This window comes from Balaenoptera borealis (genome assembly GCF_965194805.1).
Source record: "Balaenoptera borealis genome assembly, chromosome: 9".
In the NCBI taxonomy this organism is placed as follows: Eukaryota; Metazoa; Chordata; class Mammalia; order Artiodactyla; family Balaenopteridae; genus Balaenoptera; species Balaenoptera borealis.
In genome coordinates this window covers 108,323,535-108,349,703 of record NC_138873.1, presented here as the reverse complement: position 1 = coordinate 108,349,703, position 26,169 = coordinate 108,323,535, and the positions used below count along the sequence as shown (strand labels likewise).

Sequence of the window (26,169 nt, the reverse complement as noted above, 5' to 3'; positions counted from 1 at the left end):
TTCCTTCTATCCGCTCTAACACCCAGCACTAGGCCTTACGCAGAGCAGGTGCTCAACAAAGGTGAGCTGTATGAATAAAGGGTGGGGAAGAATCTTCAGTGGAGACCTATCAGCAGACAGAGAAACAGGAGTTCGTCAGGTATCTGGAGAAGAAAATGCTAGAGAAGCCTAGAGCCCAACTAAAAAACAGACTTTCTTGCTTCACAATTTTGCTTGTGGTTTACAGATACATTTTAGGCCAGCCTTCCAGTAGGAATGCAAAAGCAGACTTACATGCCAATACGGTCTTCCTTATTTCAGTGACCAGCACTTAAATACAGCCCTCGATATCCTTTCACAGAAATGTGCATTTGTATGGGACACAGAAAAATGAGGTGGACACAACTGTGAAGTCACTTTTGGACAAATCCTCTTTTGTCCCGACAGCGTTGGCTGGTGTCTTACCTGCTCTCCTTTGTCCCCTTTCTGTCCAGGTGAGCCTGGAACTCCCAGTAATCCTGCTTCTCCCTGAGCAGAAATGAATTTTGTGTTATCAAATATTCTGTCACATTGAACTAAAAACACATAGTTTACAAATAAGAAGCTGACAGTAGTAAGACAAAGCTTTGCTTTCCTGGGAGCTGACACAGGTCCCTCCACTGGGAGGCCCTTCTCCCCTCATGATAAGGCTCGCTACCCCCTATTCCAAATGCCCGCCAGCATCATCTCCTCCCCGAGACCGTCCATGGGCTGGAGAATGTGCTCTCCTCCATGCCCCCTGCACCTCGTACTTGCCTTTGGCACGGAGCTTCCTGTGCAGTGCTGTTCACTTGAGGACATGTAAGCTCCCTCTAAACTTCCACCTCTCCCTCCTCCCCACTACTCCAGCCAGGAAGGGAAGTGGCGCAGGGTGCTCTAAGCCGAAGCACGCATCAAGTCATGTGCCGGGGACCTTCTGCTCCAGAAGCTGGGGCAAGTTTCCCTTCCCTTTGTACTGGTGTAGAGCAAAGCCGTCCAGAGATCACTCAGGCCTCTGAGTGCCATTAACATCCACAAAAGACGTTCGTGTAGCCCAACGGGCCCAGGCTTCCTGACCAGGAAGGGACGAGCAAAACAAATTCTTTGGGCAATAACAGAGCTCCTCTGCACTTCCTGTACAACTCACTGCAGAAAGGAGAGCTGGCTGGATATTTGGGATACTGGACAGACACGGTCTCCACACTACGTAGAGTATCTTTGTGTATGTGTTGAAGGGCAGGCACTGCGTTTCCTTCATCTGTGAATTCGCAGAATTGAAGCCTATTCCTGGCGTGTGTTATGTCCTTGTGCTTAGCTGTGGTACAGGTGGTTCCTCTCTTTATTTTCTTCTACTTCCTACCCAGGAAAGAAGGTCAGATGGCCTCAGAACTATCCAGATCGAAATCCAGGAGATCCTATCCCCAGCCCCGTTCTCTTAACCCACCCAGCGACTGAGAGGCCCAGGCACCTGATTCAACCAGCACTAGAGGGCAAGACCAAGGCCATACCCGCAGGGCCTGGCCCCCTGTGTGGCGTGGCTTTTCCGTGGGCATAGGTGAAAGGCAGCATACCTTGTGTGGAATGCACTGGCACTGGTCTGTAAGTTCCTGCTTTGCTGGCAGAAATGCAGACATTCTACTGGCATGAGCGGGTACCAATGATGCTGCAGTACTTCCAAAGCCTTGCTGCTCTGGGCACTAAAATCCAGAAAGAGGCTTTAGGATATGGGGTCAATTCCAAACACTGTGACATTCCCAGCACTGACTCTCACCAAACTAGACATGACTGGAGTTTCTTGCAAGAACTTCCTTCTAATAACCAAAGGTTGACACCAACCTGTGAAAGTCCATAATGACTTTGCCCTTTCACTAGCCCCCTACGTTTTTATTACTCTGACAACACACTAGAAATGCATTAAATTGTTGGTTTTGGTGAGAAATTCTAAAGCTATTATAGGTGACTTTACAACAAGTACAGTAATATCAAACGTTTACAAGAATTACAATTGTTACAATAAAATACTTTATACAAATAACATTGGTACATGTGCTTTGGGAACAAATTTTAAAATAAAAGAACGTAATTTGAACTTTTAAAACATCGTTTACTTCAAGAAGATGATTATAAAGGCATGTAAAAGTAGAAAATAAACTCTTTTTATGCTCTAAGGTAGTATGTATTTAATCAAAGTATGTATATCTTATTCCAGTCCATTGTTCTTTATTCAAAAGTCTCCACTGTAACAGACAAGTGATGACTTTTATAACTTATCCAGTGTGTTCAGAACATGTGGGGACAGCCACATGAAGTGAAATTTGGTTATAAAGCAATGAACTTTTTTTCTGTCAAAAAATAAATCCAGATGGCCGTCTGAAGAAGATAAATGCATCCTTTCCCCTCAGCATCATTTACCAGAGTCCTTACCACGGTTTGTAACTCTGAATTTGCAGTTTCACGGATTTGCAATTTCATATCTCTGAATTTGCATTTTAGGGGGAACTGTTCACACATTACTTTATATACTACAAATTATATATGCCTGGAAAAATACTGTCCGGATACAAAATTAAAATATTGTCTGTGGTTATTTATTGTGATGAGATCATGGTTGATATTTATTTTCTTCTATGAAGTTGGCTGTATTTTCCAAATTTTATATAGTAAACATACATAACTTTTCAAACAAAATAATATTTTGAAAAAGTGTGTAGCATTCTAATGCTTGTGAGCACAGTAAACACGCTAAGAAAAATAGCTCCCCAAAAAACTGGGACTAGTTTCCTGTCTTTACCACTAGTTCTATCACATTTACTCTCTGCAGATTTAATGATTAGCTGTTTAGTTATCGTCATAAGTTTCCAAGTCCACAAGTCTAAAAATTACATTAGAATGAAACACACAAGATTATCCCCAAAACGATCCACTTATCTCATATGATTTGATATGATTTTCCAGCCAGTTCCTGCCCCGTGCCCCATGGGTTCAGTTAGATAATCAGGACCTATTCCGAGCTCACAGTTTTGCTCTGGGTATCTGATTCACTACTTTAAGACTTTAAAAGTATGTCTCAGGCTTCACTATAAAACTGCCCACACTTTCCAAAAAGTGCCTACAGGGAACATAAGATGTACAAGTAAGGACCCCCTGCTTCATAAAACCTCTGGTTTTGATATGACACATATTTAGTTAATTAGCCCTCAAAATTTTAATCATCTTTCTCATTTATTTTCAACAAATGTTGTTGATTTTCTCCTCTCTTCCTATTTATTCTTCATTCTCTCTGTCTAGGTCTGTAGTCATGAAATCTGACTGCTTCAGAAAGAGAAACCCTAATTAATAGCAGCAAAGAAGTATATTTATAGATTATCCTGAATAAATTTCACTTTTGAAATATGCTATAAAATATTATTAACAGAAAGGATGTCTGATTTGAAATTACAGGACAAAATTAGATCTTTAAGCAAGTACATTAAAATTTGTTGAGTTCAAGTATTTTTCAAAAAATATAGTTGATGCCAAAATTATAGCAGATGCACTTAAGTATCTTTTATATAACTATTTACCTTCCAAAATATATATTTCCATTAAATGTAATTATAGCACATATCCATTTCCTGCTAACGGTTAACAGAATGGTGATGTCCGCCCCCAAATACTTATCAGCAGGAAAATAAGCAGTCTTTTGTTATTTTTTTCCAAGGTTGGAGACGATTTCCTACCTTATTTTCTACTCTTTAAAACCAAATCTTTTTCAAACATGATTTAAAATTTTTTTTCATGATGTGTGGGGTCATGTCACCGCTTTTAATTATCAAGCCACTCCATTGAATCCATCACCTATTTCCTTAAACAGTTTTCTCATAATTCAAGTTGGAGTGACTACTGGTCAAGAGTATAATATTTAGGTACCTCAAAACATCATTTTGTAACTTTACAATCAGGGAAAATTCATATTTTAAAAGCTCTCACATAAAAGAAGCATAATTAATTAACGAAAAACTTCTGGAGAATTCACATCTTCACGATTTAAATGTGTGCCTCCAGGAAGTCTAGGTATTTCAAGTCTGTAGATTGGCATTCTAAATTACCTTTCCAGATATTTATAGAAAGATATTTGGCTGGCTTTCCTTGCAATGAGAGCCATAAACTGGGTTGGAGATATGGTTTATAAAACCAAGTTACGTTAGCAAAACATATAATTTTTACAGACTTAGCTATGCTTTGAGTCAGTTGATCACATTATTATTCTACTACCCAAAGTGAGTGATAGAAGTTAAAAATATTTTTGAACTACTAAACTATGAATAAATCTTACAATTTTCAATGGTAAGCTTAGAACTTCTGACCCAAAGAATAACATTTTCACCTTTTACTTTTACTTTTCATATGTTCTTTCTGTAAGACTTTTCAGAATTAATCCCTTTCAAACACCAGTCAACAAGTCAAGAAACAATGTTTTGACATCTTTTACAAACAAAGCACTAATCATAAAAGAAGGGTACAAAAGTATAATTCCCTTCAATGAGTTTAAAAGGTAGCTGAATAAATTAAAAACAAATACAACTATATCTAATAATATAAGACACACACATGGCCATTGCAATAAGAGATACAGAAAGTACTGAATTTAGTGGGGTTTTTTTAATGGAAGGTTGGTACAAGAAAGTAATAGTTGTAGAGTTAGGTTGAGAATATTAAGAATGAGAGACTAAGAAACTGAATTTCTAATTTGTTGCAAACAGGGAGTAACCAAAGGCTTTGAGGGTGAGATGAACAGAGGACCGGGAATGTGCCTTATTCACGTCAGCCAGCCTTGTTCCTTAGCACAGTGTCTAGAAGATCAGTGTTATTGAATAACAGATGTTTAGTGAAAGAAGGTAAATGAACCTACAAAGCAGTGATGCAGAGACTTATTCTGGCTATGTGGGGACAGAGAAGGCGGATGACACAATAATGAGACGATCCGGGCACGAGGTAAAGGTGGACCACGGCGGTAACAGGAGAGGGGAAGATGCAGGTGAAAAATCTCTCACAAAGGAAAACTGGCCAGGAAGGGTGACGGCTAGGAGAGGGAAGTGAGTGAGAATAACGTACGATCACAGACCTAAAACCCCTGTAACTGGAAAATGCTGATGCTACCGTCAGAGCATGGTTTAGCGAGAAAGGCATAAATTCTCTTTTACTCATGTGGAGTCCAAAGTGAGGCCATATCTTTCCTGAAGTTCAAGATGAAGCACTGGGATTAAAATTGCGACAACAGATGATGGGACAGCCCCATGAGGGGTCTCTTGCTTGGAACTGTTTGCTTGCCTGGCTTCAAGAGAAGACGTTCAGTGCTGCCCTACACGTGACTCTACAGCCCAGGCAACTGGCCTTCTACAGTCTTCACACACCAAAAACTGAGCTTACCTTAGGGTCTGATATCTCACAACACGTTTCTTGAGCTACGATGCTCGAGTTACAGTAGATTTGAAGTTGGTGAATTTCAACCTATTAAAAAATTAGTAATAAGATATATCATTAGTTTTTCTCTTTTTGAAAATCACATTTAGGCATTTGAGAACGATGGTAATTTAACTGGAAAGAAAAATAGAAGCTAATAGTTATACAAATAAATCACCGGCAGATATTTTGGTTTTTACTTAATTTAGGATTCATGATTTTATGGACCATTTGAGAAACAGAAATGGATTTGGCTGTTGAGATAGATCTATATGTAAAGGAAATCAAGTAATAGAGCAATTGCAGATCTTTGCTCCTTGTTTCAAACCATTAAAAAGAAGTATTTAATTAAAGAGAGGTAATGCACTACGATAAGAAGAAAAAAAAAAGGTATTTAGTTTTTATCTATTTTTCATGGATACTGTCTAATACCTATGGATTTTATGTTACATGGCATACTCCTGAGCAAGACTCACAGTATTTTTACAAAAATAATTGATTCTTCTATTTGCTCAGCAAATTCACATTTGATGGCATTTGGACATGAAATTAAAAGTAGTTTCAGGAAAGTACAATCATGTCTTCAAGTGCAAGATCAAACAACCACATCAGAGAAAGTAAATGGTACAGACTATTAACAAAATTTCAATGTGACAGATGCACAGAGAGGCTGCTTCAAATTAGTTTGTGGTTGTAAATTTAATAATTTAATTAATAATCAATCTTATGATGATTTGACATATAACATAGGTCAGGAACAACCTCTTTCCTCCCCCTCCTTCTCCTCCCCACCTTTCTCTCTCTTTCTCTCTCTCTCCTCTTTCCCCATCTTTCTCTGTCTCCTAATGTAACAGAGGTAGATTATGTATTTCTTTGAGGTCAGTAAGTACTTTCTATAGTAAGACCCAACTATAATAATATAATAATCCTATGATAATAGAAAGCAGATATCTGAGGTTAGCTCTGAATCGCTAACCCAACACCAAAAAAGCAAGAAAGGAGGGGAAAAGCTGTAACTATTACTCTACACTGAGATGAACAAAATCAATTCAGCTCATAGAAAGCATTAAGAATTCCAAACATCTTTTGGATTCATGAGCAGCCTAAGATTTGCAGCCAATGCAAAATTCTGAGATGAAATGAAACTTAATGATTTCTCTTCTAAAACTTTTTGCAAGGTTACTGAAGTAAACTTTTATTTATAAAGTTTAAATACACTGTCTTATATAGTCTAATGAAATACCAGGCAGTAACATACCCATTATGTAGCATGAAGAATGTAGAGACTCCAATTAATTAATATTCTCCTTAACTAAAACTAATTTATCATCAACACTGTTATCTAAATAGTCAATAAATACTGAAATTCTATTATGTATCATCCACTGTGCTAGGGCCTTCATATGAATTATTTTACTTAACTGAAGATAGATGATCAATTTTTCATGGATTAGAACCTAATAAAGTACCCATGACACTGAAACTACAGTCAGCCTAGTTTAATTATGCTTATTTAATTCATTAGTTGCTTTAGAATCCTTCACTGACATAGTGCTTTAGAATGAGAATGCACTGACCCTGTCACACAGAATTTTTTTGTTTAAAAAAAAAAATCCTTTTATCAGTTTTGTCACCTATTTCTCTGCACGAAAGCACACGGGTAGTATATGTAAAATAAAACATAATCATTAGAAGTTTTTTTTGATAACTTACGTTCTGAATAAACAAAACATTTGCACATTACAACACATCTTATAAATCACAGAGCTTGTATGGAGATGATAAAAAAATTAGTTCACTTAGAGTTTTAGTAGGACCAAGAATCTTTAAAAACTAAAACATGTATTTTATTTGTTTGTTTAACTTAAACAGTGACTCTCTCCTCTAAAAGCTCCATCATCGTGACATGGCTTTAATATTATTTCTTAAGTGAACTAAGATTCCACATTAAACTATGAAAGTGTTGTAAGACTATAATTTTCCCATTGTGGCTTTTCATCAGGACACACAGTGATATTCTTCAGCCTCAGGTTGTTCCCTTGAGTAAAAAGTTAATTAGACACAGGACACAACACTCAACCTTCAGAGGGGAGCTTGGAGCCAGGACCCCACTCTTGGAATAACTTGCTCCTCTCTCATTGTCATCTCTCCCTCAAAGGTTATGAATTTATATCCCAATCCTAATGTTCTCTGGTTCTTGCCATTCCCCACTTTGCCCTCGCTAGTCCTGCAGGAGATCAGATTCCCGGCAACACCAGCGCTCCAGCAAGGGCTACCGCCACCCCTACTACTGTTACTAGAACTCCCTGAAGATCACTTCCCGTCTACCTACACTCCACCCACTGCTGGAAGTCACACCTCTGAGGTTTAGCTGCTGGACTCCACTTCCTCCCTGACCCTGGAGAGACCTTTCTGAAAGGTCTGTCTAGGACTGTTGTCATTACAATTAACACTGTGATTATTATTGGCAGTCACCATTGCCTGACACAGACTTGATCCATCGTTCTGACACAGACTGAGCCTTTAAGATCTTTGAGAGAAGAGCAGATTTTGCTGTTGTTGTTTTCCACTCTTTTATGCCAGGGTTGAACGGCATGTCTGGCCCTAAATAAATAAATGAATACACAGAAAACTGACCACATACTATGCACTATGGCACATACGCTATGCAATTATAACGAGGGAGTCTACCAATATTATTTTATAATTTAGGATACCGAGACTCAGATAAATTAAGAGTGAGCAAGATAAATGAGCAGATCATGAGAGTTAAGTGGATGAGCTAGGATTTACAATCACATCTGTCTGATCCCCAAGCAAGCTCACTCTCCCTGATGCCATGATGTCTTATGTCCAGAATTGGCTTCTCCTGCTCTGAGGTATTTTGATAATCATCACTGAACCCTAGTTATGACATTCTCACTGATTTGTTCATTGTGTCTGAGAGAAGACAGTTTAAAAATAATATTTTATTGGAGATATATATATATATATACACACACACACATATATAATATCTATCCATCTGTCATCTATCTCTGATGCCTTCCACAGGGGCCTTTAGAAATAATATGCTGGCCAAACATCTATGAGCACAGAACCGTACTTTTGAAACAAAATTGAACTGTTAAGGGCTTTGCGTTAACAATTCCTATTGGTGACCTGCATTCAGATTATTTTTATGGGTTTTCCCATCATTCCACCCATAAGAAAATGTGAAGTCATCAAATTTAGATATATCCCCCTTTTTAAACATTATAGGCCTTTGGGAAATTAATAATAAATCTGTATCATGTGAGCATCAAATATAATTTTTAAAGAAACTTTTCATCTGAAAAGGTTTTACTAGACAATTGTTCTCATCCAAATGACCTACTGTTGTGTTTCAGTCCAACAGAACTCTAAAAAAACATTATAAGCTAATGAAAAATATTCTGCAATACAAACACTTGTGATTCTGAGGATGAATAAATAGCTTATTATTCTTGAATGAAAACACCAGATAATCTGGAACCATTTAACTTAAATTTCATCTTTTTCCAGTCCTTTCTATTCAAGACATAGGAACTTAGACCAAGCTTACTTTTGTATAATATTTTCAATTTTTACTAACATTTAATTTTAATAACCTTATTTTTTAAGGCATAACCTAGTTCTTTTAAATTCACAGGCTAGGGAAAAATGGGTGAAAATAGATAGAAAATAATATATGTAAAAATATAGTTGGAAATACATAGCTATGCTTCACACATCTGATAGCAAATTAATTGAAACAGTGTTGAGAAGGGAATATCTTATACAGTTATTAAAGGAAAAAGGTTTTAATAAGATATTTTATTTTAATTTATAAATGTTACTAGTTCACAACTCACGTCCACAGGCTTGCCATCTGAAGCTCGGGTCGCAATAACAGTCCTTCCGTGGAAGTCCACAGTGCCCTTTCCATCAATATGCCGGCTTGCAACTAAGTTACAGTCTGTATAGACCGAAATGGCCCGGGATTGTATACTGAAGCCAAGTTTATGCCACTGACGATCAAACAAAGGACGGAGTTCTCGATTTTTAAAAATGTAGTTCAACACATCTCCCTCCACAGCTCGGAACATAACTTCCACCACCTTCTTTCCACCATCAACTACTATAGAAACCTGCAAAAATGCAAATGATCTTTAAATGTTTGAAATTCAGTTTTAAAAATTATTAAAGCACACAAATCAAAACTCAAGGTGCTACCATATGACCCAGCAATCCCACTACTGGGCATATACCCTGAGAAAAGCATAATTCAAAAAGACACATGCACCACAATGTTCACTGCAGCACTATTTACAATAGTCAGGACATGGAAGCAACCTAAGTGCCCATCAACAGATGAATGGATAAAGAAGATGTGGTACATATATACAATGGAATATTACCCATCCATAAAAAGGAACAAAATTGGGTCATTTGTAGTGATGTGGATGAACCTAAAGTCTGTCATACAGAGTGAAGTAAGTCAGAAAGAGAAAAACAAATATTGAATATTAACGCATATATATGGAATCTAGAAAAATGGTATAGATGAACCTATTTGCAGGGCTGGAAAAGAGATGCAGACGTAGAGAACGAACTTGTGGACACAGAGGGGAAGTGGAGGGTGGGACGAATTGAGAGACTAGCATGGACATATATACACCACCAAATGTAAAATAGCTAGCTAGTGGGAAGCTGCCACATAGCACAGGGAGCTCAGCTCGGTGCTTTGTGACCACCTAGAGGGGTGGGATAGGGAGGGTGGGAGGGAGGCTCAAGAGGGAGGAGATATGGGGATATATGTACACATATAGCTGATTCACTTTGTTGTACAGCAGAAACTAACACAACACTGTAAAGCAATTATACTCCAATAAAAAATAAAATAATTGAAAAAAAACTCAAGCTGCATGTTAGTAGAACAGAGGCACTCAGTAAAATGTTTTAGATGATACTTGCGTCTGTCGGATTTGTTAACATATAAGAACAGCAAACATCCAGCTACAAAAATGGTTTAAATATGGGATATCTGGTGAATGTAATATGCTCCTTTCTTGAGAGGACATCTAGGAGTGTGTGTGTGTGTGTGTGTGTGTGTGTGTGTGTGTGTGTGTATCTAAGTATATACATAATTCTGTATGAGTGATTCAAGAATTAAATGTTACTAATTTAAAAACAATAAGAAATGATCACTTCTCTTAGCATGGAAACTGAGATCAACTTCTTTAACCTTTGATGATTTGCATGGTGCCAAGAAAATACATTTTCATAGAGGACATATTCTTTCTGTTCAAGTCATATTTCCATCTTAATATTGTGACTATATAATAACATATTAAAAGACCAGTGAAATGAAAAACATTTCAATGGATATGTATGGAAATAAACACAGATGGATGGTGCCCATAAGTAATTGTGATGTTTACCTCCTCTCCCTGGAGCACCTGCGTCCCCTCCTTTCTGCCCAAATGCCACATCTCCCACAAGTATTCCTAGACCCCTGCTCTTCTCGTGTCCCATCTGGGGAAGCCGTCCTTTCCATGCTCGCACAGTCCCCACCCAACTCCCAGCTGTCCTCGGCCACCACACTTGTCACCCTGTGGTCATGCTCCAATAGGCTGTTCCCATACGTGGCATCCCCAGACCTACGTGCTCCCTGAGAAAAGGAATCACGCTTTGCCAGTCTCTTATCTTTGTCACTAACTAGCATCTAGCATGTGTTCAATTATTTTTATTGATGGAATCAATATTTATATCGCATCTCTTAATTCACTAAGGATTTTCAGAGGAAACAATGAACAGCTTTAAAATAATGTATAATATCAAAAATAATAGGAAATGAAGAAGTCGTTAGTGAGGTGGTCTTGGTGTCAATGAAGCAGTTGTAAAGGAAGGGTAGTTAGAGTGTCTTCAGACAAAAATAGGAACCTAGTAGAAAAAAACAAACAGAAAAACAAAACAAAAACAGAAAACAAACTAATCTTGCCTCACCCACCAGGCTCTCCCATTACAAATCTCAGCAAGATCCTTCTAACTCTGAGAATACTCGCATTTCCCTGTGGATGATTCCTCTAAATGACAGAATATCCGTGCGTGAGGTCTGCTCCCAAATTTATGCCCACAGTTCCAAGATTCACCTGGCCTAATCCCACCAGAGGACACAGATCAGTACATCTCTCTGGTTCCTTACCTGTGGCATATTCTGCTGGTTTAAAACCTGCCACAGAAACCACCGTTCCTTTTTGGTGCTTCTTCGTACCCGAAACACGGCTGCTATGGCGAACTCCTCAGGAAGGCCTTTGGGAAACACCTTACTGTGGGAGAAAAACAAAGAACCATTGTGGGAAAACTGAAGGCAAGGACAGAAAATCTCGGTATGAAGGTCTCTGCAACACAACATCTTAGTCACATTTTCTCAATGAGTTTAGAATTCATTATGCATGTTTATAGCATTCTACCAAATGCATACATGGACACATCCACGCCTATTTTTACCTATGGAATTTGTATCCTTGTTCTTTCCCTTTCAAAAAATTTCCCGGGAAGCTGTTGTTAAAGCTTGAGGTGTGTAAAAGCGAGTGACTACACTATAGTACTATGGGGCAACATTCATTTACTGAACAAGATGTTCCAACAGAATCTCAGAATTCACTGCAGTCTCGCAAACAGTAGACATTTATAGAGGAAATAAATAGTACCCCTAGGCTTTTTTTAAATTTTATTTATTTATTTATTTATTTATGGCTGTGTTGGGTCTTCGTTTCTGTGCGAGGGCTTTCTCTAGTTGCGGCAAGCGGGGGCCACTCTTCATCGCGGTACGCGGGCCTCTCATTATCGCGGCCTCTCTTGTTGCGGAGCACAGGCTCCAGACGCGCAGGCTCAGTAATTGTGGCTCACGGGCCCAGTTGCTCCGCGGCATGTGGGATCTTCCCAGACCAGGGCTCGAACCCGTGTCCCCTGCATTGGCGGGCAGATTCTCAACCACTCCGCCACCAGGGAAGCCCTACCCCTAGGCTTTATCTGTAGAGAGAAGTACAGAGCATTTCAAAGAACACTGCTGGCAATTAAATGTATACTTCCAAAGAACTTTTGTCATATTAAACCCTTGCAAAATGAACTCCTAATTCTGATTTCCTAGTAGGTATCAATTTAGGACTGAAACTAAATATAATAAAGACATTTTAGCTTATTTTTTATTCTTACAGAAAATAAGTAAATTATTTCTAGGTAGCAGAGAGAAGCCTAAAGACAGTCCAAATATGCTTCTGCCTCAACCTTGTTTCAAAATACTGGTCTCACTGGATCCATGAAGAAACTTGGGGAAAAAAATTCACCATGAACATAAATCATATTTAGACTTTCATTGGAAAACATGGAGAGATACATTCCTCCAAGTTGACTTTTAAAGTTATCTGCATTGTATGTAAAAACTCTGCAAGGCAGGAATCTTGCTTTTCTTTCAAGAAATCATGAGGAGTAGTAGGTAAGAATTCTCTTAAGGATTAACACAGCCAGAAGTTGTTTATATAAATAAAACATCATACATTGAGATGGTAACTACTCACTGGGAATATCACACCAAGGTCCACTGAAACTGACAACCAAACTCACGGAGAATTCTGAAACTTTGGTTTTACACTTTGTGTTAGAGAAAAAGTCACAAGTGGTAGGGAAATCAGGAACAAATATGAAAAAAAAAAAAGCTATGCTGGCCTAAAGTTCTTAGTTGGTTAAACTCACGCACGTGCGCACGCACACACACACACACACACTTACGTATATAGTGTATGAATGTAGGTATATGTACATAAGCATACCTCAGGGATATTGCAGGTTTGGGGCCAGCTCACTGGAATAAAGTGAATATCACAATAAAGTGGGTCACACGAATTTTTTGGTTTTCCAGTGTGTGTAAAAGTTGTGTTTACACTATGCTGTACTCTATTCCATGTGCAACAGCATTATATCTAAAAACGTACATACCTTAATTTTTTAAATGCTTTACTGCTGAAAAGAAATATGCTAACCATCATCTGACAACCCAGGGTTGCCACAAACCTTCAATTTGTAAAAAATCCAGTATCTATGAAGTGCAATAAAGTGAAACACAATAAAAGGAGGTCTGCCTCTAAATATATATAAACTCTAGTTTTACCTTTTTCACTAACCTGCTTACCCCCAGTCCGGAGGCTTTCTGGCTCTCAGATCTTGTCTGGCTGGCTGAAGAAAGAGGAGGCAACCCGGGGCCTCATTTTCATCACACACACACACACACACACACACACACACACACACACACCCCTCTCCAGCCTCCACAGAGGCTGGCTGGTGCCTCCCCGGGATGAGCCTCTCCCGTGCCCGGGGAGGTACCCCAGCCCACGTGCCAGCAGCACCCCGCCCTGCGGTTCCGAGGTTCTAACTTCCTCCTCTCTGCTGCCTGTGACCCCACTGCTTCCCGTCTTCTAAGAATGTATTTTGTCTGTCTCTGTGGCTTCATCTCCCACTCTACAGTCATTTCTGCACTTTAGAGGATAAAACTCCATCTCCCATCTCTCCCTCACCGACGCCCCTCTTATCTCGGTTTACAAATGTATGCATATCTTCACCCTCTCCCCTGCTGTAAAACAGACAAAACTCCCTCCATCCTCGCTACAGCATTATATTACCCTTCCAGGTATCCACCAAGTTTCTTAAATGAAGACTCAGAATGTCACACTGTCACAGCCCTCCGCCCTGAGCCGTCCTGCATTCTAAGAGCAGTCCCGTAAGCTCTCGCGAGGATGCTCACGGTGCGCCCCTGTTCCCGAGGCGGGCCGTCACGTGAGCGCTCTCACCCAATCGGCGAGGGGGCCTGGGGCGGGGCGGGTGGGGGAGCCGCGGTTCCCGCCAGAAAGGAGCGCGCCGCTGCGGGCCTGAGGGGGAACCGCAGCGGCCGACCGAGGGGAGCTGGAGACGCCGCAGGGCAATGTTGGAGGAGCCCGGGCAGCGGCCACAGTCACGATGGCAAAAACAGCCTAGCTTACCCAGTCAAGAAGTTAATACAAGAACCGGATGGGCTTATCTCCAAATGGGATTTCCACCCATAATGAATAACTGTGGGATTTGTACTGGGGATGGCGAGCGGATCAGAAAATGTGCTCTTCGGAATTCAGGCAATATCCCTGCTGTGGAAGCTTGTCAGTTTTTTTGACTTTTGCTTTTAATTAGGATGTTGGAAAATAATGAAAAGATAACCCCTTTTTAAACTTAAGGAATTCCCCCCTCCCCCTCCGCCAAGCACTGCAAGGTCGATCATTTCTGGAGCATCTGGAATGTTGAAGTACCGACGGTCACTCTTCACCCTCGCCCTAAAAAGACGGCCTCCCCCTCTTTCGGTTTCCGCCCTTCACGCGCCTGAATCTCGTCCCGAGGGAGAAAACCCACGACACTAGGGGCTCTCAGAGCGCGCCTGCGCGGAGACAAGTCCCCGAGTTCGGAACCCCTTTGGACCACTTGGAGGAAAATTGTCATGTGGGTTCCGACCTAGATTTTAGGCCGAAACTTGGTGACGGGAGGGGCCCCTTGGGTACTTGAAGAAGGAGGCGAGTGGAAACCGCTATGGGCCAGGCCGTGGGCATCATCGCCTGGACGGAGGGCTCGAGTGACCCACCAGGCGGCACCGTGGCTACAGTGAACTGAATTCTGCAGGAGGATGTAACCAGGTCACAGAAGAGGCCGGAGGAGACGGGGCAGCTGGAGGCCGGTCCGAGGGCTGAGCTGGTGAGTCCTGGGGAGGCCCTTTCGGACGCTCTGCGCCAAACGAGGAGGGGGCGCTGAGCCCGGGCCGCAGACAGGCGTGGACGTGCGGGGGCTGCCCGGGCTGACGGGGGCGGAGACCGCGCTCGCGGGGGACAGGCCTCAGCGGGGCCGGCATCCTGTCCAAGGGACGGTGCTCGCGGTCGCCCTGCAGGATCTCCTGGGGCCAAACCCAGGCCCGTCTCCTCCCGCCACGCCTTCGGGGCAGGCCGGGCCATCCGCGAGTGGGACACAGGGTCCAGTCCCAGAGGACTGTGTCCCGGGCCACTGTCCCCAGTGTCCAGCCCCAGAGGGCTGTGTCCCGGGCCACTGTCCCCGGAGTCCAGCCCCAGAGGGCTGTGTCCCGGGCCACTGTCCCCGGAGTCCAGCCCCAGAGGGCTGTGTCCCGGGCCACTGTCCCCGGTGTCCAGCCCCAGAGGACTGTGTCCTGAGCCACTGTCTCCGAGCTCCTCCTCCCCCACCCGTGCTCCCACATGGCCCCTCCCGCCTCCATGCCATCCCAGGGGGCAGATCTCCCCAGAACCAGTGCTGCTGGAATCCAGAGGCCTCTGGGTCCGGCCCTTCACTCCTCACCCAGGGACACCATCACCCAGATGGCTAATGGCGAGTGAGTTGGGCTGCGGGCCAGGTCCTGTGACTTCCGATGCAGAATTCTTTCCAACACGGAAAGCCGTTGGGGTATTCAGTCCCGCGTACCCTGTGATTTGCCGGTGGTTCCGTGAAGTTCCGGTGTGTCACTGCCGCCCTGGTAGGCTTGTTCACGCCTACTTAACAGTGCTGGTCACCTTAGCCACGTAGTGACTATTGGGTGTCAGTGGGCGGCTGGAACCCTTGGGTCAGCTCCCTGTCCACCTCCTGTTCCAACAGACACTCCAGGGACGTCGCTGGTAAGCAGTCACTAAGGTTGGTGAAGAGACCCCCAGACAGTGGGAAGAATAAAAGGGGGCACTCTGTAGGGTCAGCTCTGGTCAGCATGGCCGCCAGACTTAAAAACCTCACCCAGAGTGAGGAGGACAGGAGAGACCTGGCACCATGTTTAAGAACCCAGAAGGGTGACTTTGGAAATGTCTGTTTTTGTTATTGGCTTCTCATCAGCACAATGACAGATGTCTCTGTGCTCATCTGTTATTAAGATCCTGTGGGTAAAACTGATAAAAGCAGTCAAAATAAAATAAAGTAAAATGAAATGAAATAATATAAAAGGTAAAGTAAAATAAAATAAAAGTATTCCCAATCACCTAATCCCCTGGCCTCTTCTAAATCCTCACTCCCCTTGGTCCTTCTGAAGTTTTTAACACTGAAGACATCCTGTCTTCATTGATATAAACCAAGAGTCACAACCACATGACTCTAGGGCCCAGACAGGAAACTGGAATGTAAGCTTCCTAAGGTTCTTTGTCTATCCTGTTCACCAGCATCTAGAGCAGTGCCTGCACAAGGTAGGCACTCAATAAATATTATTAAAGGAATCAATTAATGCCCTGAATTCAGTTGCAAAAAATCTGTAAACCAAAAGAAAAATAACATATGGCCCCCTCTAAGTCTAGCTTTAGTTTTTCTGTCTTGGATAGAAATGTGCATGTAAGAAATTTTCACTTTCCTCTTAAGAATTCTATAGTAAAAACAAATAGAGCAAGTGAGTTAATAACAGCACTGTTACCCATTCTCACGTAGAGGACACACACGTAGACTAAGGGAAATGCAGAGTCCAGCCCATCTACAGGGGCAGCTGCTAATTAGCTCCAGCCAACTCTTACCATATGGGGAAGCGGGTCCAGGGTTGCCAGTTCATCCCATTTTTCAAGACAAGCCAAATACCCAGATTTTTATCTGAGAAGTTTAGAGTTTTAATTTTGGCAACTGTTTCAGATTTTTCATAAACACTGTCCAGACCAACATTGTGCAAAACCAAACAAATCAGTGACTGCTAGTTAGCAAAGCTGGATCTACACAAATGTTTGCTGAATCCCCACAGAGGCTTACAAAGATGGAAAAAGGAAGATTCCTGCCTTAATCAGTTCTTAAAATCAGTTAGGAGAGGAAAATTAGAACTCTAGATTATGAACAGAAAACCTAGTATTAGGAATGGGACTGCTTTTAAAATCCTATAACAGCAGGAAAGTTTCAGTCCTTTTAAATTTATTGAGACTTGCTTTATGACATAACATATGGCCTACCCTGGAGAATGTTCCACATGCAGTTGAGAAGAATGTGTATTCTGCTGTTGTTAGGTGGAGTGTTCTACAGTCTGTTAGGTCTAAATAGCTTGTGGATTTGTGCAAGTATTCTATTCCCTTACTGGTCTTCTGTCTAATGTTCTATCTATTTTGAAAATGGGTTATTGAAGTCTCCAACTATTACTGTTGAATTGTCTACTTCTCCCTTCAATTCTGTGAGTTTTTGCTTCATGAATTTGGGGGCTTTGTTTTGGGGTACATATTTGTGATTGCTCTATTGTCTTGATGTATTGACACTCTTTTTAAATTTTTTTAATTCAAGTATAGTTGATGTACAATATTATATGTTACAGGTCTACAATATAGTGATTCACAATTTTTAAAGGTTATACTTCTTTTATAGTTATTATAAAGTATTGGTTATATTCCCCATGTTGTGCTTAGCCTTGTAACATTTTTTTCCATTGCCATCTTTATTTTTTAAAATTTTTTGAAGTATACTTCATTTACAATGTGCTAATTTCTTCAGTACAGCAAAGTTATTCAGTTATACATATATGTGTGTGTGTGTGTGTGTGTGTGTGTGTGTATATATATATATATATTCTTTTTCATAGTCTTTTCCATTATGGTTTGTCACAGGATATTGAATGTAGTTCCCTGTGCTATACAATAGGACCTTGTTGTTTATCCATCCTATATATAATAGTTTGCATCTGCTAATCCCAAACTCCCGATCCTTCCCTCCCCTACCGCCTATTCCCCTTGGCAACCACAAATCTGTTCTCTATATCTGTGAGTCTATTTATATTTCATAGATATATTGATTTGTGTCATATTTTAGATTCCACATATAAGTGACATCATATGGTATTTGTCTTTCTCTTTCTGATTTCAATTAGTATGATAATCTCTAGGTCCATCCATGTTTCTGCAAATGGCATTATTTCATTCTGTTTGATGGCTCAGTAATATTCCATTGTACATATATATACCACATCTTCTTTATCCATTCATCTGTTGATGAACATTTAGGTTGTTTCTATGTCTTGGCTATTGTAAATAGTACTGCTATGAACATAGGGGTGAATGTATCCTTTTGAATTATAGTTTTGTCTGGGTGGGATTGTTAGATTATATTGCAACTCTATTTTTAGTTTTTTGAGGAACCTCCATACTGTTTTCCATAGTGGCTGCATCAATTTACATTCCCACCAATAGTGTAAGAGGGTTCCCTTTTCTCCACCCCCTCTCCAGCATTTGTTACTTGTAGACTTTTAATGATGGCCATTCTGCCTGGTGTGGGGTGGTACCTCATTGTAGTTTTGATTTGCAATTCTCTAATAATTAGCAATGTTGAGCATCTTTTCACGTGCCTATTGGCCATCTGTATATCTTCTTTGGATAAATCTCTGTTTAGGTCTTCTGCCCATTTTTTGATTGGGTTGTTTGCTTTTTTGTTATTGAGTTGTATGAGCTGTTTGTATATTTTAGAAATTAAGCCCTTGACAGTTGCATCATTTGCAGATAATTTCTCCCAGTCTGTAAGTTGTCTTTGCATTTTGTTTATGGTTTCCTTTGCTGTGCAAAAGCTTATAAGTTTGATTAGATCCCATCTGTTTATTTTTGCTTTTATTTCCATTGCCTTGGGAGACTGACCTAAGAAAACATTGGTATGATTTATGTCAGAGAATGTTTTGCCTATGTTCTTTTCTAGGAGTTTTATGGTGTCTTATCTTATATTTAGGCCTTTAAGCCATTTTGAGTTTATTTTTGTGTATAGTGTGAGGGTGTGTCCTAACTTCATTGATTTACATGTGGCTGTCCAGCTTTCCCAACACCACTTGCTGAAGAGACTTTCTTTTCTCCATTGTATATTTGTGCCTCCTTTGTCGAAGATTAATTGACAGTAGGTGTGTGGGTTTATTTCTGGACTCTCTATTCGGTCCCATTGATCCATATGTCTGTTTTTGTGCCTGTACCATGCTGTTTTGATTACTGTAGCCTTGTAGTATTGTCTGAAGTCTGGGAAGGTTATGCCTCCTGCTTTGTTCTTTTTCTTCAGGATTGCTTTGGTAATTCTGGGTCTTTTATGGTTCCATATAAATTTTAGGATAATTTTTCTATTTCTGTGAAACATGTCATGGGTAATTTAATAGGGATCACACTAAATCTGTAGATTGTTTTGGATATTATGGCCATTTTAACAATATTAATTCTTCCAATCCAAGAGCGTGGGATATCTTTCCATTTCTTTGAGTCGTCTGTAATTTCCTTTATTAATGTTTTGTAGTTCTCAACATATAAGTCTTTCACCTCCTTGGTGAGGTTTATTTATAAGTATTTTATTTTGGGGGGGTGCGATTTTAAAAGGTAATGCTTTTTTACTTTCCCTTTCTTATATTTCATTGTTAGTGTAAAGAAATGCAACCAAATTCTGTATGTTAATCTTGTATCTTGCTACCTTGCTGAATTCATTTATCAGTTCTAATAGTTTTTGTGTGGAGTCTTTAGGGTTTTCTATATATATTATTATATCATCTGCATATAGTGACAATTTTACCTCTTCCCTACCAATTTGAATACCTTTTATTTCTTTTTCTTGTCTGATTGCTGTGGCTAGGACTTCCAATACAATGCTGAAGAGAAGTAGTGAGAGTGGGCATCCTTGTCTTGTTCCAGATTTTATCAGGAAGGCTTTCAGCTTTTCACCATTGATTATTATATTGGCTGTGGGTTTATTGTAAATAGCTTTTATTATGCTGAGATATGTTACCTCTATACACACTTTCATAGCGATTTTTATCATGAATGGATGTTGAATTTTATCAAATGCTTTTTCTGCATCTATTGAGATGATCTTGTGGTTTTCATCCTCTCATTTGTTGATGTGGTGTATCCCATTGATTGATTTGCATATGTTGAACCATACTTGTGACTCCTGGGTCAATCCAACTTGGTCATGGTGTATGAACTTTTTTATGTGTTGTTTGATTCAGTTTGCTAATATTTTGTTGAGAATTTTTCAGCCTATAATCATCAAAGATATTGGCCTGTAATTTTCTTTTTTGGTAGTGTTTTTGTCTGGTTTTGGTATCAGGGTGATGGTGGCTTCATAGAATGTCTTTGGGAGTGTTCCTTCCTCTTCAGTCTTTTGGAAGAGTTTGAGAAGGATCAGTATAAGTTCTCCTTTGTACGTTTGGTAGAATTCCCCAGTGAAGCCATCAGGTGCTGGACTTTTGTTTGTAGGGAGTTTTTTTTATTACAGATACTATTTCATTTCTAGGGATCTGCCTGTTCAAGTTATCTGTTTCTTCTTGATTCAGTTTTGGTGGGCTGTATGTTTCTAGAAAGTTTTCCATTTCTTCTAGGTTGTCAAATTTGTTGGCATAGAATTGTTCATAGTATTCCCTTATGGTTTTTTGTATTTCCGCGGTATCAGTTGTGAGTTCTTCTCTTTCATTTCTTATTTTGTTTATTTGGGCCTTGTCTCTTTTTTCTTGGTGAGCCTGGCCAGAGATCTGTCAATTTTACTTATGCTTTCAAAGAACCAGCTCTTGGTTTTATTGACTATTCCTAATGTTTAAATCTCTACTTTATTTATTTCCTCTCTGATCTTTATTAGCTCCTTCCTTCTGCCGACTTTAGGTTTTGTTTGTTTTTCTTTTTCTGATTTTTTTAAGTGGTAGTTTAGGTTGTTTATTTGAGATTTTTCTTGTTTCTTAAAGAAGGCCTATATCACTTGAAATTCCCTCTAAGAACTGCTTTTGCTACATGCCATAGAATTTGTATGGTTGTGTTTTCATTGTCATTTGCCTCAAGGTATATTTTAATTTCTTCTTTGATTTCATCACTGACCCATTGGTTTTTTAATAGCATGTTGTTTAGTCTCCATGTAATTGTTTTTTTCTTGTTTCTTTTTCTGTGGTTGATTTCTTGTCATGCCACTGTGGTCAGAAAAGATGCTTGAAATAATTTCTATACTCTTAAATTTGTTCAGGCTTGTTTTGTGCCCTAGTATATGGTCAATCCTAGAGAATGTTTCATGTGTACTTGAAAAGAATGTGTATTCTGCTTTTTTTGGATGTAATGTCCTGAAGATATCAATTAAGTCTAACTATTCTACTGTATCATTTAGTATCTTTGTTGCCTTATTGATTTTCTGTCTTGAAGATCTGTCCATTGATGTGAGAGTGGTGTTAAAGTCTTCTACTGTTATTGTGTTCCTGTCAGTTTCTCCCTTTATGTCTTAGTATTTGTTTTATGTATCTGGGTGCTCCTATATTGGGTGTGTATACGTTGACAAGTGTAATATCCTCTCCTTGTATTGATCCTTTTAGCATTATATAGTGTTCTTCTTTATCTTTCTTTATAGCCTTTGTTTTAAAGTCTGTTTTGCCTGCTATGAGTATTGCAACCCCCGTTTCTCGTCATTTCCATTTGCGTGAAATATCTTTTTCCATCCCCTCGCTTTTAACGTATATGTGCCCTTTGCCCTAAAGTGGGTCTCTTGTAGGCAGCATGTTGTAGGCTCTTGTTTTTTTATCCAATCTGCCACTCTGTGTCTTTTGATTGGAGCATTTAGTCCATTGACGTTTAAGGTAATTATTGATAAATATGCATTTATTTCCATTTTAAACCTTGTTTTGCCATTTATTTAATGTTTCTTCTTTGTCCTTTTCTTTTTCTTTTTGTTTTTCCTTTTGTGGTTTGATGATTTTCTTTCGTATTATGCTTACGTTCTCTTCTTTTTGTTTTTTGTGACTCTATTGTATGTTTTTGATTTGCGGTTGCCCTGTTTTTCACGTATGTCAACCCCTTCCTATATCTACTTGCTTTAGAGTGGTAGTCGTATAGGCTCAAACACATTCTAGAAAAAAAACTACATGTTTTTACTCTCCTCCCCCACATTTTATGATTTTGATGTCCTCTTTTGCATCTACATGTTCACCTTTTTGCTGTTCACTGTAGTTATCACTTTTCCATAAATTTTTTGTTTTTCGTTTTTTTTTAAATCTGTGTACTGGTTTATTTAAGTGATTTGGTTTCCAACTGTGATTTTCTCTTTCCTATAGATTCTTACTTCTTTTCTATTTAGAGAAGACCTTTCAATATTTCCTTTAGGGTAGGTTTAGTATTGCTGTATTCTTTTAGTTTTTGCTTGTCTGAGAAATTCTTTATCTCTCCTTCTATTCTAAATGATAATCTTGCTGGGTAGAGTATCCTAGGTTGCAGATTTTTCCCTTTCAGGACTTTGAATATATCTTGCCACTCCCTTCTGGCCTGCATCATTTTTGTAGAGAAATCAGCTGATAGCCTTACGAGGGGTTCCCCTGTAATTAACTCTTTGTTTTTCTCTTGCTACCTTTAGAATCCTCTCTTTAACTTTTGCCATTTTTATTATAATATGTCTTGGTGAAAGTCTGTTTCGATTTATCTTGTTTGGGATCTTCTGTGTTTTCTGTATCTGAATATCTGTTTCCTTTTTTAGGTTTGGGAAGTTTTCAGCCATAATTTCTTCAAATACATTTTCAATCCCCTTTTCTCTTCTCCTTCTGGTATCCCTATTATGTATAGATTGGCACACTTTATATTATCCCATAGGTCTCATATTGCTTTCATTTTTTTTTTCATTTGGCTTTCTGTCTGCTGTTTTAATTGGGTGACTTCTATTATTCTATCTTCTAGATCACTTATTTGTTCTTCTGCATTATTCATTCCACTATTCATAGCCTTTAGTTAAGCTTTCATCTCTTCAAATGAATTCTCTAATCTTTCTTGGCTCCTCCTTATAGTTTCTACTTCCTTTTTACAGTAATCTGCATTTCTATTGATAATTTTTTAATTCCTTCAGTATTCTCATTACCTCCTTTTCGAACTCAGTGTCTATTAGACTGAAGAGGTCTGTTTCATTGTTTGTTCTTTCAGGGGAATTCTCTCGATCTTTTAATTGGGAGTGGTTCCTCTGCTGCTTCATTTAACTTATATTTCTCTTACTTTGTGAGTTTAGGAGAAACAATTATCTACTGTGGTCTTGGAGAGCTATTTATATGTGGGAACATCCCTGTGTAGCCTGTGTGGGTTTAATATTTTTTGGGTGCTAGGGCTGTTTTTAGTATGGATGCCTGACAACTCTTTCCTCAGTATATGCTGGCCGTTATCCCCTTGATAGGTGAGACTGATGTTGTGGAGACCAGAGCCTACACTGGATATTGAGCAGGACCTCCTCTTTGCTCTGTGGTTGTCACTACCCCATCAGGTACAGGGTCTGCTCCTTAGTTGTTGGAGTAGAAGCCCCCAGATCCATTTCTGAGCTGCTTTTCTGATCTGCAGTGTTGGGATTAGAGCACTCCCACTGGGAGAGGAGCCACTGAGTATTCCTCTGCTGGAGCTGTGAGTGTGCTCTGTTGTGTCACCTTTCACCCATTATGTGGACTAGCTCATGTTACATATAATAGTTTGTACCTCTTAATCCCCTACCCCAAAGTTGCCCCTTCTCCCTTCCCTCTTCCCACTGGTAACCACTAGTTTGTCCTCTATATCTGTGAGCCTGCTTCTTTTCTATTTTATCACTAGTTTGTTGTATTTCTTAGATTCCACATACAAGTGATATCATACAGTATTTGTCTTTCTCTGTCTGACTTATTTCACTTAGCAAAATACCCTCCAAGTCAATCCATGATTTTTTTTTTTTTTTAGTATTCCATTGTATATATACACCACATCTTCTTTATCCATTTATCTGTTGATGTACACCTAGGTTGTGTCCATACCTTGGCAATTGTAAATAATGCTGCTATGAACACTGGGGTGCATGTATCTTTTTGAATTAATGTTTTTTGTTTTTTTGGATATATACCCAGAAGTGGAATTGCTGGATCATATGGTAGTTTTATTTTTAGTTTTTTGAGAAGCCTCCACACTGTTTTCCACAGGGGCTGCACCAATTTACATTCCCACCAACAGTGTACAAGGGTTCCCTTTTCTCCACATCCTTGCCAACACTTGTTATTTGTGTTCTTTTTGAGGTTGGCCATTCTGGCATGTGTGAGGTGACACATCATTATCAAAATGCCCTTCCTTGTCTCTTCTAATAGCTTCTCCTTAATTCCATTTTGTCTGATATTAGTGCTATGGACTGTATTATGTCTCCCGTAAATTCAAATGTTGAAGCCCTAACCCCCAATGTGATGGTATTTGGAGATGGGGCCTTGGGGAAGTAATTAGGTTCACATGAGGTCATGAGGGTGTGGTCCTCATGATGGGATTAGTGCCCTTATAAGAAGAAACTAGAGAGCTCCTCCTCACCCTCTCTCTCTCTCTCTGTCGTGTGAAGACACAGAGAGAAGACAGCTACAGCAAGCCAGAAAGTGAGTCCTTACCAGTACCATGCTGGTACCCTGATCTTGAACTTCTGGCCTTCAGAACTGTGAGAAATAAATTTCTATTGTTTAAATTACCCAGTCCATGGTATCTTGTTATGGCAGCCCAAGCTAAGATAATTAGTGTAGCCACTCAAGGGTCTTTCAATTTCTGTTTTCATGATATATCTTTTCCCCTTTACTTTTTTTTTTTTTTTTTTTTAAACATCTTTATTGAAGTATAATTGCCTTACAATAGTGTGTTAGCTTCTGCTTTATAACAAAGTGAATCAGTTATACATATACAATATGTTCCCATTTCTCTTCCCTCTTGCATCTCCCTCCCTCCCACCCTCCCCATCCCACCCCTCTAGGTGGTCACAAAGCACCGAGCTGATCTCCCTGTGCTATGCGGCTGCTTCCCACTAGCTATCTATTTTACATTTGGTAGTGTATATATGTCCATGACAATCTCTTACCCTGTCACATCTCACCCCACCCCCTCCCCATATCCTCAAGATCCCCTTTACTTTTAATGAATCCTTTTTACTTTCACTTTGAATCTAACGTGTATTTTCTTTTTTGACAGCATATAGTTAAATTCTGTTTTCTGTTTTAATCCATTCTGCAAACCTTTGCCTTTTTATTTAAGTGTTTAATATTTATATTTAATACAATTACTGCTAAAGTAGGATTTGTGTTTGTTATTTTCCTATTTGTTTTCTCCGTATTTCATCTTTTTTTTTTTAGTTTCTTTGTTCCTCTATTACTGCCTTCTTTTGTGTGTAATATGTATTTTCCAGTGTGCCATTTTTATTCCCTTGTTTTGTTTACTGTGTTTTTTGAGGTATTTCCCCAGTGGTTGCCCTGAGAATTACAATTAACATCTTAAATTTACAACAATCTAGTTCAGATTGATACCAATTTAATTTCAATAGTATACAAAAATACTGCTCCTAAAAAGTGGTTTCCTCTTCCTTCCTTTGTGTTATTATTGTCTACAAACTGTGTCTTTAGACTTTATATGCCCATCAACTTAGATTTATAATTACTGCTGTATTTGTTTGTTTTTATGCAACTGTATTTTAAATCTGATAAAAGAATGAAAAAGTTACAAACAAAATACATTTATTCTGTTTTTTATATCTATCTATGTAATTAACTTTACCAGTGCTCTTTATTTCTTTGTGTGAATTTGAGTTTCTGTATAGTTTCCCTTCATTCAGCCTGAAGTAATTCCTTTAATATTTCTTGTAGGGAATATTTCCAAGTGATGAAGTGATGAATTCTCTCAGTTTATCTAAAAATATCTTAATTTCATATTCATTTATGAAGGATAGTTTTGCTGGATATAAAATTCTTTACTGGCATCCTTTTTCCTT

General features: G+C 39.4%; 1 protein-coding gene across 3 annotated transcripts in view; it reads right to left on the bottom strand.

Annotated features, from left to right (window-relative positions):
* The window catches only part of COL19A1 (collagen type XIX alpha 1 chain), a 374,472-nt gene that overhangs the window by 301,610 nt on the left and 46,693 nt on the right, over nucleotides 1-26,169 (bottom strand). For all 3 annotated transcript variants that reach the window (XM_082405049.1, XM_082405048.1, XM_082405047.1), the window contains exons 5-9: nucleotides 11,645-11,768; nucleotides 9,312-9,587; nucleotides 5,407-5,487; nucleotides 1,569-1,694; nucleotides 445-507 (exon numbers count right to left, since the gene is read on the bottom strand). In XM_082405049.1, coding sequence (XP_082261175.1) covers nucleotides 445-507; nucleotides 1,569-1,694; nucleotides 5,407-5,487; nucleotides 9,312-9,587; nucleotides 11,645-11,768 — 670 coding nt within the window. The remainder of the gene's footprint in view (nucleotides 1-444; nucleotides 508-1,568; nucleotides 1,695-5,406; nucleotides 5,488-9,311; nucleotides 9,588-11,644; nucleotides 11,769-26,169) is intronic.